This window comes from Castor canadensis, chromosome 12 (assembly GCF_047511655.1).
Source record: "Castor canadensis chromosome 12, mCasCan1.hap1v2, whole genome shotgun sequence".
NCBI lineage: Eukaryota > Metazoa > Chordata > Mammalia > Rodentia > Castoridae > Castor > Castor canadensis.
Genome location: NC_133397.1, coordinates 33,029,906 through 33,046,020, shown reverse-complemented (window position 1 = coordinate 33,046,020; position 16,115 = coordinate 33,029,906). Strand labels below are relative to the sequence as shown.

At 39.2% G+C, this 16,115-nt stretch overlaps 1 protein-coding gene and 1 non-coding gene across 5 annotated transcripts; both read left to right on the top strand.

Annotated features, from left to right (window-relative positions):
- The first annotated feature begins 2,928 nt into the window (after window positions 1-2,928).
- Window positions 2,929-3,001, top strand: Trnas-acu (transfer RNA serine (anticodon ACU)). The gene has a single exon. It is a non-coding gene; the product is annotated as a tRNA-Ser (tRNA).
- A 7,146-nt stretch (window positions 3,002-10,147) lies between these two features.
- Window positions 10,148-15,591, top strand: Srsf7 (serine and arginine rich splicing factor 7). Of its 4 annotated transcripts, none has more exons than XM_020161984.2 (8): window positions 10,148-10,307; window positions 11,395-11,575; window positions 11,843-12,019; window positions 12,899-12,973; window positions 13,057-13,158; window positions 14,109-14,162; window positions 14,663-14,698; window positions 15,295-15,591. In XM_020161984.2, exons 1-8 carry the CDS (start codon window positions 10,280-10,282, stop codon window positions 15,347-15,349), a joined length of 708 nt encoding a protein of 235 aa, XP_020017573.1. In that variant the 5' UTR covers window positions 10,148-10,279; the 3' UTR covers window positions 15,350-15,591. The 4 variants fall into 4 exon arrangements, with proteins under 4 accessions (XP_020017573.1, XP_020017572.1, XP_020017575.1 ...); XM_020161983.2 differs by having other exon boundaries at window positions 13,057-13,167; XM_020161986.2 differs by lacking the exon at window positions 14,663-14,698.
- Window positions 15,592-16,115: the final 524 nt, after the last annotated feature.

Genomic DNA, 16,115 nt, shown 5'->3' with positions numbered 1-16,115 from the left:
GCATGAGACCCTGAGTTCAAACTCCACTGGCCCCCCATAAAAATAATCTTTTTGAGCAAGCACAAAATACTATTTTTTCAATATAGTATTATACTGATCTACAGTAGCGAGAGGGAGGCTTTCATTGAAAAAGCTGTCTTTTGAAAGACTGCTGGGATGGTTGAACTTTGAGATAAAAACAGGAGCAACAGAATTCCTTAGAAAGCTTTCTATGAGATTTAGGCAGATTGTCTTCCCCTTGGTGGTGGTGGTAGAGGCGGCAAAAACCCACTAAAAAAATATACGTAAATGTGTTTCAAGACAATTTAATAATATGTTGACCAGGCTTATAAAAACCAACAACTATTTACAAACAAAGGAAGTAGATAGAAAAGAACTAGAGAAATTATGGAAGGATAAATATACTAGCAGAAATAATAGCATTGAAATTTCACAGCACTAGAGGCAGAAAACAGAAAAGTGGGAAATGATTAGTGAAAAATTTGACTAGGACTGAGCAAAACTCAGGGCAAGAAAGAACAAAGCAATTAATAGAAAAATAAAGATGTGAGAATAATTGGTTTGTTTGTTCAGGGTTTCTTTTGAGGCAGTGTCTCACCATGTATCTCAAGCTAGCCTCCAAACAGAGATCCTCTGCCTCAGCCTCCTAAGTGATGGGATTATAGATGTGGACCACCATGCCCAGCTCTTACTTCACATTTAGAAACAATTACTCTTGGGCAGGCTGGGTACATAGCAGAAACTTCTGAAGAAAAGATGAAAAGGGGTACACGTATCTTCACTAGGATTCCAGATTAGTCAGTGTAAACAGAGTGTTTAGTGATTCATACTGTCCTCCCAATGTCCCAAGAAAATACACAGAAATATTTAAAATTTCCCTTTCATGGAAAGTCTCTATGGGAAACAAAACCTGGACCTCATTAGCACCTCATTCCAAATACTTAACTGTAGCAAAACTGCTACAGTTGAAATCTGAAGTGATAAAAACAAGATGCTTTCCATATTGTGCCAAAATAAGTGTAACAAGCAAAATTCAGGAAGATTGGATTCTTCACACTTGGGAAGGCTAACTGAGAATTTTAACCTTGCAATAAAATTTTCTGTATGAGAAACACTGTATAAATCACCTTGAGAACTTATATGAGAAACTAAGTTGCATTTGGGCAGGGATGAGGGCAGGGGAGGGAACAGGAGGGATATTTGTGCAATAAATATGCAGTCAACAATTTCCCATGATATATAATCAGACAGAACAATTCTAGGACAAAGAGAGAAAGGGTGCTGGTATCGGTGGCTCACACCTGTAATCCTAGCTACTCTGGAGGCAGTGATCAGGAGGATCACAGTTCAAGGTCACCCTAAGCAAATAGCTTGAAAGACCCCTATCTGAAAAATGCACAACACAAAAAAGGGCTGGTGGAGTGGTTCAAGTGATAGAGTGCCTACCTAGCAAGCGTGAGGCCCTGAGTTCAAACTCCAGTACTGCCAAAACCAAACCAAACCAAAACAAGAACCCACAAAGGAACAAAGGGAGTTTTTATTGTTAACACCAGCAGTGTTCTGTTAGAAAATGATAGAATACTGGTGGAGTTATAGACAAATTTTTATAAAATAACTACAACTGTCAATGACTTGATAAAAAGCCTAAACAAATTTCTTTTAGGGAGGCAGTGTGGTCCAAAAAAACCCCTCTCTGATTGACTACAGGTATAGATCAGTTGTAGAGCACTTGCCTAACATTCACACAGCCCTTGATTTGTGGCCCTTTGATTTCCAGAAACAGCAAAACAAACAAAAACAAAAAAACCTTCTTTGGGATGGGAGAATTAGAGGTTCTGAATTTGGATATTAACTAGCTGTATAACTTTGGGTAAATCATCCATTTGCAAATGTTAGTTGAGCAATAACCATGTGAAGACACTGAAAAAGTGTTTTTTTTTTAAAGTAAAGTCCATTAATTTAACAAATATTATTGAGAACTTATTAAAAGCCAATTACCAGGCTAGGCAGTGGGAATGCATAGTGAATTAAACAAAGGCTCTTACACTGCATTTGGGAAAGATTCTCATGCAATGAATGAATGAGCCAGAGGGTAAGAAGAGGTATAAAGAAAAAGAAAATTGTGCAAAAAGTAGACAGGGTGTAGGCTAAGGGTATGTTGCAATGTTTAAAAATTATTACGAAAGTAATATTTGTTTAAAAAAACACACACAAAAAAGAAAAACCACAAAGCCTTCAAATAATATGGAAAACTGTAGAGTTAAAAATCCAATCCCACTTCCCAGGGGCAACTGTAGTTAACTGAGTTTGGGACTATGTATATTACTAGTGCTAGATGTTCTACTAACTCTCCCACTTAATTCTTCCATTACTACTTTCAATTAATATATTTGTATTTATCTTTCAAAATAAGATCACAGTTTTATTATAACAGTTCATAACTTAAAAAATCTGAAAATAACTGAAACGCATGTAAACTCCACTAATAATTCTCCAACCTGTCTCTGCTGAGACCTCTAGAGTCCAAAGCAACTATAGTAACATGCTTCAGTTTACATAGCTACAAAATGGTGATTTCTCAGTTCAAATTGGAATTTCTCCATCTCCAAGCCCCCAGCCAGCCCCCACTTAAAATTATAGAAAATTATAAAATATAGAAAAGGGACAAATTTAAATTACTTTTAATACTACTTTTGCAAAACTAGGATCATTGTATGCATGTATTTGATCTTGAAGTCTGCGTTTGTCATTTAACCATATTATTGCATTTTTCTGACTTTAAAAATTCTTCTAAACTGGGCCCTGGTGGCTCACGCCTGTAATCCTAGCTACTCCAGAGGCAGAGATCAGGAGGGTTGCAGTTCAAAGCCAGCCCGAGGCGTAGTTTGAGAGACCCTATCTTGAAAAAACTTCTCACAAAATATGGCTGGTAGAATGGTTCAAGTGGCAGAGCATCTGCCTACTAAGCATGAGGCCCTGAGTTCAAACCTCAGTACTACCAAAAAATTATTCTACAAAGTGATATTAAAATGACTATCATACATTTAATTAATCCTTTTTTGTTTGATTTTTAAGCTATATCCATTGTTTTGAAATTGTAAAGAAGATCCTATGAACATCATTTTTTTTTTAATTGGAGTTTCACTCTGTAGTCCAGGCTGGCTTGGAACTCACTATGTGCTCCAACACATAGAATTCAGACAGGCTTGAACTCTTGATCCTCTTGTCTCAGCCTCTGGGGTGCCAGGATTATAGGCCTATGCCATCATACCTGGCTATATGAACATTTTTAACATAAATCTTTAATGCATAACTATGATTATTTCCTACAATAAATTCCAGGAAATAGGATTCCTGGGCCAAAGTACATATGCAATTTAATAATTAAAAACACATTGCCACGTCAAACTGCAAGTATATCATTTTCTTGCACTCCTGACAAAAATAACCTGCTGTTTTAATTTGGATTTCTTTATTAGTGAGGATAGACTTTTTGTCTTCTTTATTGGATTTTTTTCCCTTTCCTAAACTGTTTCTGTTCTTTGGTTATTTTTTTAAACAGGCTAAACTCCTGCTTTGTTCATTACTAAAGATTCTAGATGTTTAGATTTTGGAAACTACATAGATTAGAAGAAAAACTGGTGGGGCAGGAATCAAATATTTTTTCTATCAAGAAAACATGAAATCTAAAAAAATTACTTTTAGCCCCTGTGCAAAAATGAACTGCAAAGGGATCAAAGACCTTTATGTAAGACCTTAAACATTGTAACTACTACCAAAAAAACAAAAAAAACCTGAGGAAACACTGGAAGATATAGGCATAGGTAATTATTTTCTGAATAGGACTCCTATTGCCCTGGAAATAAGAGCAATAACTGACAAATGGGACTGCATCAAATTAAAAAGTTTCTGCACATTAAAAAAAACAGTTACCAGAATCAAGAGACAACCCTCAGAATGGGAAAAATCACCAGCTATTCAATAGATAAGGGATTAATATCTAGAATATATAAAGAGCTCAAAAAATGAATAGCAAAGAATAATCTAATTAATAAATGGGCAGATGAATTGAACAGACAGTTCTCAGAAGAAATACAATGGCCAACAAATACATGAAGAGATGATCAACAATCTTAGCCATAAAGAAAAAGCAGCTGGGCACCAGTGGCTCATGTCTATAATCCTAGCTACTCTGGAGGCAGAGAGCAGGAGGACGGGGATTCAAAGTCAGCCTGGGCAAATAGTTCACATGACCCTATCTTGAAAAAAAAAATATCACAAAAAAAAGGGCTGGTGGAGTGGCTCAAGGTGTAGGTTCTGAGTTCAAGCAAAAGAAAAAAAAAAAGGAAATGCAAACTGAAGGTACACTAACATTCTACCTCATCCCAGTCAAATTAGCAATCATCAAGAATACAAACAACAACAAATGCTGGCGAGGATTCGGGGGTGGGAGGATGACCTTCATACACTGTTGTTAGGAATATAAATTAGTGCAACCACTATGGAAATCAGTATGGAGTTTCCTCACAAACTCAAAATAGACTTACCTTATGATCCTGCCATATCGCTCTTGTGCATAAATCTGAAGGAGTGTAAATCAGTATACCAGAGAGATATATGCATATTGTAGCTCTCCTTACAATAGCCAAATGATGGAAATAGCTAAAGTACCCAACAACTGAGATTATCTATCATATATCTATCTATCTATCTTTCCATACCATGGAATATTACTGGGTCCTAAGTAGAAATAAAATTATGTCATTTGTTCTGGGTGCCAATGGCTCACAGCTATAATCCTAGCTACTCAGGGGCAGAGATCAGGAGGATCGAAGTTTGAAGCCAGCCCAGGCAAACAGTTCATGAGATCCTATCTCGAAAAAAACCTATCACAAAAAAGGGCTGGTGGAGTGGCTCAAAGTGTAGGCTCTGAGTTCAAGCTCTAGTACTCCCGCCCTGGAATTGTCATTTGCAGGAAAATGGATAGAACTGGAGGTCATCATGCTGAATGAGATAAGTCAAGTTCAAGTGGCCAAATTTCACTTGTTCTTATTCATTTGGGAACCTAGATCTAAAATGATGACGATGCTTATGAGGATAATGGGACATGAATGTAGTTGGGGACTGTCTGGGGGAATCAATGAGAGGGAGAGGTGGAGGGGAAAGGACACTGATAAGTGAAGAGGATCGAAGTATGTTCCATACATAGGAAGACAGTATAACAAAACTCAACAAACACTGAAAAAGAGGAGAGGAGGGAGGGAGAATGAAAATATAATGTGTTCATGTATAGTGCCTGCTTTGGAAGCATGAAGCCCTGAGTTCAAACATTGGTCCTACAAAAAAAGAAAAGAGAAGAGAAGATTAAAGAAAAAAGAAAAGAAAAAATCAGGAGAGGAGTCAGGCATGGTGGCAAACACCTGTAATTCCACCTACTTGGATGCTGAGGAAGGAGGATCACATATTCAAGGCCAGCTTGGGCAGCTGAGCAAGACTCTGTCTCAAAATAAAAAAAAAAAAGGGCTGGGGATGTAGCTCAGTGATAGAGCACTTGCCTAGCAAGCATGAAGCCCTGGGTTCAATTCCAAGTACTTCCAGGAAAAAAAATGTATAAAAGGTGGGGGAGGGCTGGGGATGTAGCTCAAAGGTAGAGTGGTTGCCTAGTACAAGGCACAGCTCTGCAGGGAAAAAATTTTAGAAAAGTAGGAGAACATTTTAACACGCACATACATACAAAGAGAAATACACTGTATTTACAACATAAAGGATAGTTCCTCTCAAGAAAGAATGGTTGGCAATAGTTTCTATTTCTCTGGGATTGGAGAAATCTTTGCCAATGGTCCTTATAGCAAGATTTGGCAACCCTAGAACTCATGTTACTGTAATTCTAGGTTTTAGTCTCATTTGAAAAACAAGATGATTGAACTAATAATCGAATAAAATTCCTTCTAGCTCTGAATTTCAAGCCATTTGTGTTGTGTATGTGTGTGTTTGTTTTGTTGTGCTTTTTGGTAGGACTGGGGTTTGAACTCTGGGTTTATCACTTTACTGCTTGAGCCACATCTCCAGTCCATTTTTCTCTGGTCATTTTGAAGATGGGGGCCTCACAAACTATTTGCCTGGTCTAGCCTTGAATCTCAATCCTTCCTATCTCAGCCCCCTGAATAGCTAGATTATAGGCATGAACCACTGGTACTGGACTTGTTTGATTTTTTGTGATCCTGAGATTTGAACTCAGGGCCTTGCACTTGCTAGATAGCTACTGTACCACTTCAGCCATACCTCCAGCCCAAAAAGGTAGGTGAATTCCATGTCTAACGAATCAGCATTATTGGAGTAGAGATCTTGAAATCTTCATTGTTAATACTGCTCTAAGCAATTAAGGCTTTTTTTGTCTTTTTTACTATGTAGCCCAGGCTGACCTTGCATACCTGATTCCTTGCCTCCACCTCCCTGAGAGAAAGATTATAGGGGTATGCCACCACTCCCAGCATACGTTAAATTCTTATGCAAAATGACTTCAGAGTTTCAATTAGAAAAGTCCAAAGAAGCCAGGTGTGATTGTACACACCTATACCCTGTAATCCCAGCTACTCCAGGGGCAGAGGCCAGAAGATCTCGAGTTCCAGGCCAGCCCCAGCTACATAGCAAGTTTTAGGCTGGTCTGGGGTACTCAGTGAGACCCTGTTTCAAAAAAAAAAAAAAAAAAAACAAAAAAACCAAACCAAAAAACCCAAATAATAATAGTAAAAAAAGTACACCACTTTCAGAATTGGAATATTTCTAGCTACACGACTTCCTCCTTTCAAGATGAGGTTGAATAAATTGCTAAACTCTAAGTACAAGCTAGTGTAGCTCCTTTGTTAAGATTCCAGCTTGACCAAGTCCCTCTCATCAATATTCCTTCTTGACAGAGGAAACAGCTCAATTGATTGGTTAAGGGTTTGAGGATTTCATGGTTCTACACTTTTAAATATAATCAAGAAATCCTTAGAAGTCTAATTCCCTAGATTTTCCAGCCCTAAACCACACATTTCAGTAATATGTAATATATATTATATATACTTATTACTCTCCCCATGTCTCATGCTTCAGTATAGGATGAAAGAATTATTATGAATATGCCTCTGTAGACTTTTCCTTCCCAGAATTTCCTAACAGGGTCAGATGATACTGAAATGTTGAAAAAGCACAGCTGTATTAGATTGACCCATTGGATTGTATTGGCTTTTTGGATTGACCTACAGAGCATATATTCATAGCACATACATAAACACATATTAAAAGACTTATTACAGATGTCTTTTTATATTAAAAATAGGTACTAGGCTGGCAGAATGGCTCAAGTGGTAGAGTGCCTGCCTAGCAAGCACAAGGCCCTGAGTTCAAACCCCAGTAGCACCAAAAAAGAAAAAAAAAATTAAAATGGTGACAATAACTTAAAAGTGAAACTAAAATGGTGAAAGAAGCACTCTGGAGGTGGAAGCAGGAGGACTGTGAGTTCCAGGCCAGCCTGGTGTACATAAGAGCCCCTGTTTCAAAAAACAAACAAAAATACCAACAACAAAGGAACTTTTTTTTAAACCTTTCTCTGAAATATTGAATATAGGAAATGAAGATAAATTTTGAAAACTGATGAAAAAGATTGTGAATGACTCTCCCTTCCTAAACTAAAAATATTGGCAAGACTTACCAACTACAACATGTAGAGAATTACTCAGTATTTCATATTTGGAAATATTTAAATATTTCTTGAATTGAATTAAGTAAGTTTTCACATTCAAACTGACTCTGGGAACATAATCTTAACACAGAACTCCAGCAGTAGAAAATTACATGTGTAAAACTGATTTCAAAGAGAATCACCAGGGACAAAAGTACTCTGCACAATAAAATCTGATTTGGACTGACATTTAGTGAAAAGAATTGGTTGTGTGTTCTTAGAGAATATTCAATGTAACACTGTATGGAAATAGTATACAATACTATTAATTTTTCTAGCCAAGAATTGGTCCTGCCTTAATAGGGATAAATAATATGAAATTAGTAATCAAATATCTGTCTCCAAGAGAGGTATGTATGCCAGTTAGGGTTTACCTTTTTTTTCTTTCCTTTCCTTCCCTTCCTCTCCCCCTCTCTTCCTTCCTTTCTTCTTTTCCTCCTTTTTTCTTTTCCTTTTTTGTGATGCTGGCCTCGCTAGCATGCTAGGCAAATGCTCTACCACTGAGCTACATCCATAGTTTCTATTTTTCCTTTAAGTATTTGAAGCAGTCTTTATTAAGTTGGGAAACCAACTTAATTACTATTAAGCATTTCTAAGCATTATTATTTGCTTAGAAATTTTTTATGTGCAATAGGCTTTGTATTCATACCCAAAAGTATTTATTGAGCCCTATTTTGAGCTATGTCGTAGAATGAACACTATATTTCAATAAGTTATCTATGCTAGTCTAACAGTAATTTTCATAAATTCATGAATTCTTAATAGAAGAAAGTCAAATTAGAGGCTTTACAGAATTGATATTCTGTTTTTCAGACAGTATATAAAATCTTTATAATATTCGTTTAAAGCTTTTCAGAAGAATCCTGTTAAGTAGGAAAAACTCTGTTAAAAAGGGAAATCAGTGAGATTTGAGGAGAACAAATAAAACATTCTATACAACTTCTATTTTCTTACTAGAGATTTCTCTGGAGACAGACTAATTCTTTCCTAATTTGATAAACTTGAAAAACTATATACACATATAAAGTTGTAGCATTTCTTGGAGGCCATTACCAGGTAGGACTTCCTTCCCTGTACTCTGCACTCCTATACACACTAAGCTACAGCAGATGAAAAAGGTAAAAACACACGTACATAAGCATTTCCTCTTTTGCAGGCATCAGTGGCTCACTTCTGTAATCCTAGCTACTCAGGAGGCAGAGATCAGGAGGATCTCAGTTGGAAGCCAGCCCGGGAAATAGTTTCGCAAGACCCTATCTTGAAAAAACCTTTCACAAAAACAGGGCTGGTGCAGTGGCCCAAGATGAAGGCCCTGAGTTCAAGCCCCAGTACCGTAAAAAAAAAAAAAAAAAAAAAAAAAAAATCTTCTTTTATGTGTAACTTTTCCAACTCTGTGTATTCCAAATATTTATGATGCAATGTCTATTTTTTTCTCTTTTTTTGAGGTTGATAAAAACAGCTGGTGCCTGGCAATACAGAGCATAAATGAAAATGAATTTTAATGTAAAGAAAAGGCTTTCAGTTATTTGATATATACAGTGACTGAGCAGTAAGGCTTCTATCTCCACTCAAAGATGACTAAGTCTCGATTCTACGGATCTAAGTAGTATTAGTGCACGAGATGTGTTACTACAATTCGAAAATGAAAACAATAGAGTGGAAGAATAAATTACTTTGGGCTTCAGATGCAAATAACTTAAGAATCGGTTTTGACTAACGTGCTTGTAAGGATTTAAAGATTTGTCACAATTTCAATATAACCAGGGAAACCCTCCATAACTCTATTCCTTTGTTCCCTAGACTCCAAGCATTCATGGTGACAAACGGTTGATTAGTTCTGACGGGAGGAGGGTCGATGCAAGGCGGGGAGGAATTACCAAGAGTTCCTGGGGGCGTCACCCCTTATGAGGCCTGTGGTCCAAAGACCATTACTTAGAATGGCGGGGTTCGTGGAGTTCTCATCCTGGGCACACTTGCGATTACCTCTGATAAGCCTCAAAGATCACAGTATCCGACTAGGCCAGGTTCCCCAACAGAAAGTCGGCGACAGCTGCAACATGAGCAGTTAAATTTTAGGTTTTCATTGACGGGTCTAATGCACCTGTACTAAGATTGCTAGCGCTGAGGGTTCCTAGTTGGGGAAAATATAAAAGGGGGAGAGGAAAGGGTTGAGGGAAGGGAAGGAAGACCAGGAGGGCTCAGGAAAAGGGGGCAGGGATAGGGAGGGACAGGGATGCTGCTGGGAGGGCCACAGGTTTATAGGCGAGATCGTGGAGTTCCCATGGAAACATATCCCTCCGCCCGCGATCTCTCAGTTCCCTCCGCGCCGCTTCGCGACTGTTTCCGCCCAACTCCTTTGTGCCGCGCAGAACGTTCAGATTACGCATGCGCAAGAAGAAAAAAAAAATTCCCAGCCGCTGCGTATATAAGCGCGAACCCGGACTGTTCCTTGTAGTGCCGCCGGGACCGTTGGCAAGTGGGAGTGCGTAGCGACTTCCGTACTACTCGAGCCGCAGGCGCTGCGAGCCGAAGAGCAGAGCACGCGGGCCAGTCAACATGTCGCGATACGGGCGGTATGGAGGAGGTAAGCGGCCAGGGCCCAATGAAGGACGGTGTTCGTGCATGCAGGGAGGACTGCGAGGCCGAAGGGTTGGCGAGGCGGTTGGGAGACGGTTATTCCGCGTGCGTAATGGCGGCTCTGGCGCACGCGATACGAAGCCGGAGGCAGCGGGGGCGGGGTGCTGTAGGGAGACGGGGGATGATGCGTGTGCTTCTGTGCCGGGATCCTTGTTTTTGGGCATTTTAACCAGCCGGACCCGGTTGGGGATCTGGGTGTCCTCTTAGCCCATATTGGCGTTGTCCGCCCGCGCCCTCCCCCCGCCTTCGGCGGCGGCTGCCATTTTGCGCACATTGACGGCCGTGGTGGCGCATTTCCTCAGCGCTTTCCCGCCACTGGGGCGGACAGATGTGGTGCAGGGGTGGAACTGAGGCTGAACGAAAGTGGCTACTGCACGCCGCGCATTCTCGGTAAACACTTGACGAATGGGAATGGAGACGTGATTGTGGCGGGTGTTTTTTTGTTTTTGTTTTTTTTTTTTCCTTAGCCTTCTTGAGCGCGGACTCGGGGACCGGGACCGGGGCTCGGGGGAGGACGGGGCCCGGCGCGGCCCTGCTCGGGGTTCCCAGCCCGCGGGCCTCCGCCACTACCGCCGGCCCGCCCGCCTGCAGCGGTCCCGGGGCTGCCGGGATTCGGGGGCGGGGCGCCGGGCCCGCCCGCCTAGGGTGCCCCGCCGCGCGTCCAGCCAGGGTTTTGGAGGGTTCGCCCCGTAAGAATGTTGAGAACTCAGCGTAAACCTAGCTTTTGAGGAGTTTGCGGGCTTTTCCGGCTTCCATAATGAATTTAGCCCTCTATACAGAGCACGGACGGTGCTTTACACAAGCCGGGCGTGGGTGGCGCACGCTCTAGCCCCGAACATGAGGTTTAATTGGCGTAGTCCTGGAGCTCTAGACTTGCATGAGCAAGAATCTGGGTTTACCAGCACCTCCAAAAAAATACTTTTCAAAATTCTAAGGGTAGCCTGCTTGTTTTAAGGCAAAAATTCGTTTCAGTCTGAGCCAAGCTTTGCCTAACTTGGTGTTTTTTCTTTTTTCCTGTTTCCATTTTTAAACAGAAACCAAGGTGTATGTTGGTAACCTGGGAACTGGTGCTGGCAAAGGAGAGTTAGAAAGGGCTTTCAGTTACTATGGTCCCTTAAGAACTGTGTGGATTGCCAGAAATCCTCCGGGATTTGCCTTTGTGGAATTTGAAGATCCTAGAGATGCAGAAGACGCAGTACGAGGACTGGATGGGAAGTAAGTGAGCTGTTAGCTACGAAACTTTAATTAGAATTTTCCTGTGTGCTAGGTAGTGAGCTAGGGGCCACTCTTGTATTCTACAGTTTGGAGACTTTAAATACTTGGTCATGTTACCTGCTTGAGAACTGAAGGTTAAAGAAGATAGCAAAGGTGCTTAGTAAAGAGAGCCAAAGCTTGTGAAGGGGGAGAGTGGTTTAAAGAGTTCTTGTAAGTAACGAAGTCATACATCTGTTTTTAACTGTAGAATTTTACTATGTTTTATAGGGTGATTTGTGGTTCTCGAGTGAGGGTTGAACTATCAACAGGCATGCCTCGGAGATCTCGTTTTGATAGACCACCTGCCCGACGTCCCTTTGATCCCAATGATAGATGCTATGAGTGTGGCGAAAAGGGACATTATGCTTATGATTGTCATCGCTATAGCCGACGAAGAAGAAGCAGGTATTTAATTAATAAAGGAATGGTTGGTATTCTAGTTAATCAAAGTAATTCTTTTATTAGCAAGGCAGAAACTAGTGTTTTTCTATAAACTTGAATGTTAATTGTACAGGTGTATTTTACAATTTTTGTTTTAATTAAAAATGTTAATATATTAATAATCAACCTGATCAAAACCTTTCAGGTTTCTTCGTTTGAGTCAGTCGCCTTGATTCAGAATGTCACGAGCCTTATGATATCATGCTGAGGCGCCTTGCAAATCCGACAATTAAGATCCTCCTAGACCTTGAGGTGATCAGCATAAGAGGCCAGATCCCCTCGAGTCATCTACACCTAGCTTCACCTTATTCTTTAAAGGGCAGAAAATTTGAGACGGTGATCGCCGTAACAGTAAATTTGGCTTACAATTGGGGCCCCCTCCGCTTTAGAAAGAGGAACACCAGATTGACCACATTCCCAACTAGAAAAATCTTCTTGCGTCAATCAAGCCTCACCTGGCTCTTTTGGCTGTCAGTTTGATCGTCGTTAGATTGAAGAAAACATCTAGATGCAGCGATCGGCTATAGATACTTCTAGATCGGCTAGATCTACTAGACCTACTACTAGACCATGGGCCAAAGAGGGTCGACCTGCAAACTTGCAAGGTTTATTTTAAATACACATTATGGTGTTTTATATTATGTAATTCTAAGTTGTAATTCAGCTTTTAACAAATCTTTTTTTAGGTAGTAAAAAAAAAAAAAAAACTAATAGGCCCAGAGTTTATTTCCAAATGAGACACTAAATTTTAAATAGTTTTGAGATTTGATTTCAGCAAAGGCACACAAACTCTAAAAATGAGTTGTCATCTAATATTCTGTATTTTTCTAACTTGAAAACTAGGTCACGGTCTAGATCACATTCTCGATCCAGAGGAAGGCGATATTCTCGCTCACGCAGCAGGAGCAGGGGACGGAGGTGAGAAATCTTGTATAATTCACATCTTAACAAATGGAAAATAACTGTTTAGAGATGGACTTAAATTTCTTATAATTTTTTAGGTCAAGATCAGCATCTCCTCGACGATCAAGATCGGTGTCTCTTCGTAGATCGAGATCGGCTTCACTCAGAAGATCTAGGTCTGGTTCTATAAAAGGATCGAGGTATTTCCAGTATGTAACAGTTTCTTCCTCCTTACTTGTAGTTGGATTGTCACATCTTAATGACTGCACAGTGGAGTATCTTAAAGACATAATCCAAATAAGATACTTAAGAAAATACTTGAAATGTAAAAGTTATAACAGGTGTGGTGTGACCTCTAATCTCAGCACTTGGGAGGCTGAGACAATTGGATTACTTGAGTCCAGGAGTTCAGACCAGATTGCAATATAGTGAGACTGGTTCAGCAAAATGAAAGGAATTTATACATGATTTATTATGAGTGTAAAGCACAACCAGGAATTTTAAGGCTTGTGGTAGAGGAGGGTCAAAAGCAACAAGTCATTCCAGTGAATACTCTGGGTAGATGTGTTGCTGTGAACTTTTCTGATGTCAGATTATGTTGTTAGTTCAGTTCCAAAAGATGGTGACTCCTGGTTTCTGACAAGAACCACTAGACTGGTTTTTGGAATCATGGAGACCCTGGAAGGTTGTCCTTGGGGATTAATTGACTAAAATCAAAACACTCTTGTGAGCTAAGAATAAAGCCTTACCCAATGGTGGCTTTCTTTTCATGGGTGTTTTATTACATGAAGAGCTAAAGTCTTGTTTGAGGGCTGTGTGGCCTGTGAGAGTTAATGTGATCTCTTTAAAATCAAGCCTTACCAGTCTTGGATGAAAAACCTTGGATATTAAGGTGTTTGAGAATGAGAATTAATCCTGAATGGGAGCAGTAACCAGTTGAGTATGATAGAAGCAGGTAGTTGAAATGATGGTTCTTTGTAAATACAAGGAACTCAGCTTATTTGTCCTATCTTAGAAAAGGCAAGAATTGTGTGTCTTCCTTAGTTTTAGCTCCTCTGTTCTTAACCTATCTAATAAGGTACTCTGTAATAAAGGAATTCAAATGGACTAATTGGTGTGTGTAATTGAATTTTTACCTTTCTTTATTAAGATCCCGTTCGAGATCAAGATCAAGGTCCAGGTCTCTTTCACGACCAAGAAGCAGGTAGGGTAAAAAATCTGATTAGATGTTCTTAGTTATATGGCACCAATATCCAAAGAGTTCAAAGTGTTGGATTGTTTAAATTTCAAGTGTTTTTCAAAGCCTAGGTGTTAGTCGCAAAAAAAAGTACTTTAATCCAAATAAGAACTTCATTTATATGTGGCCTATTATTGGCTGGCTTCCTAGAGGAAGGAATGTTAAGAGAAGTTTATAGCTTTGGGGGTAAGAGGCCCTTGTTAGAACTGGTAGGTGCATGGAGAAGCATTCTGAGATAAATGTGCAGAATGTAAAAGATGAACCATGATTATATAGCAGTTTAATTTATGAAAAGCAGTTTTTGGAAGATTGGCCTTTTTTTTAAAGCAATCTCTGGTAGCTCTAAAGTTACATAATGGTCTTGACATTTTACACTTAGTGTAATTTGGGGGTTTTATGTGTTACGACAATAAGAAAAAGGGATTGGTTAGTACTTTCTCTTAATAGAATTTCTCATGTTTTGACAGCCGATCAAAGTCCAGATCTCCATCTCCAAAAAGAAGGTAAGCTAAATGGTTTTGCCAAATCTTTATCAAGTGTGGCCTCTGCAGAATTTGCTTACTGCCTATAGCAGTCTTTGAGCTCTTTGGAAAATTGGTGCTGTATAGATTAGGTATTAAGTTTCTGAAATGATTGCCTTTCCTTCTTCAACATCAGTTAATGCTTTTGTTGGAAATATTTAATAAAACTGTTGAGATGATTATTAAGTTCTGTGAACCCTAGTAGAAGTTTCATGCTAAGAAACAATCTTTTTTTTTCCTCATGGACAACAAATGAAAAAGAAGTGTCAACATGAGGAAAAGCAGATCTTGCAAAATAGTTCTAATTTTGGAACTAAAATTACTTTCTGCTCAGTGGTCCATTATTAATGACCAAACAAACCTTTTTGAGTAGTTCTGTTGCAGTTTTGACACGAGCAGTATTTAAAAGCCTAATCATTTAACAAGAACAAAAACACCAGATATTCATAAATCACTCCTACTTGTGAATTTAGTACCTTTGAATTTATTGAAATACTGAGTTTCCTTGACGTGTACATGAGAAAAGTTAAGTTTCAGTAGACACTAATTGGTTCCAAACCTAATGTTTTTCTTTTTAGTCGTTCCCCATCAGGAAGTCCACGCAGAAGTGCAAGTCCTGAAAGAATGGACTGAAGTTCTCAAGTTCACCTTTTAGGGAAAAGTTATTTTGTTTACATTATTATAAGGGATTTTGTGATGTCTGTAAAGTGTGACCTAGGGAGGATTTTTCAACCATCTAATCAAAATCAATCTGGATTATTACTCTGTAAATTCACAGCAGTAAGATAATGTTTTTGTTGAATGTATTAACATCTTATGGTCTGAAAATGTGGGTTTTTATTTGGCACATTTAAATAAAATGTTTCTAACTAGTATTTTGATTTGTGTGCAATATTAATACTTTCCGATTTGGTAAACATCAGGTGTCAGACTTGATAATTGTTATTAACCATATTTATACAGACATTTGAAGTTTAATGGTGTTAAGTCTTGAACATCATTAACTGATCTATACCTAACACTTGGTCAGGATCTTAAGGGACTTTGAAAATCCCATTTTACCCTTGCAGCTTTGGGTAAGATGATCTTGAGTCCCCTGTAATAGCATGAATGCATCATAACAAATCCCTAGACTATTTGAAGTTTGGTGTTACTAGATATTTCCAAACTAATGATCTCACAGTCTGTCAAGCTAGAGGGACCACTGATTTACCTATAAATGAGCATGGCAGGAACAAAGCAAAGTTTACTGAAAGTAAATGTGGTATTGGGAGAAACTGATTTCTGGAGGCTGTAAAGTAGCTAATTGAAGGTTTCAGGTTATTAAACGGGGATGGTTTCTACTCAATGTTCTTTTGATTCTTTGCTTTCAAACAGCCAACTTTATATTTAAAAAATG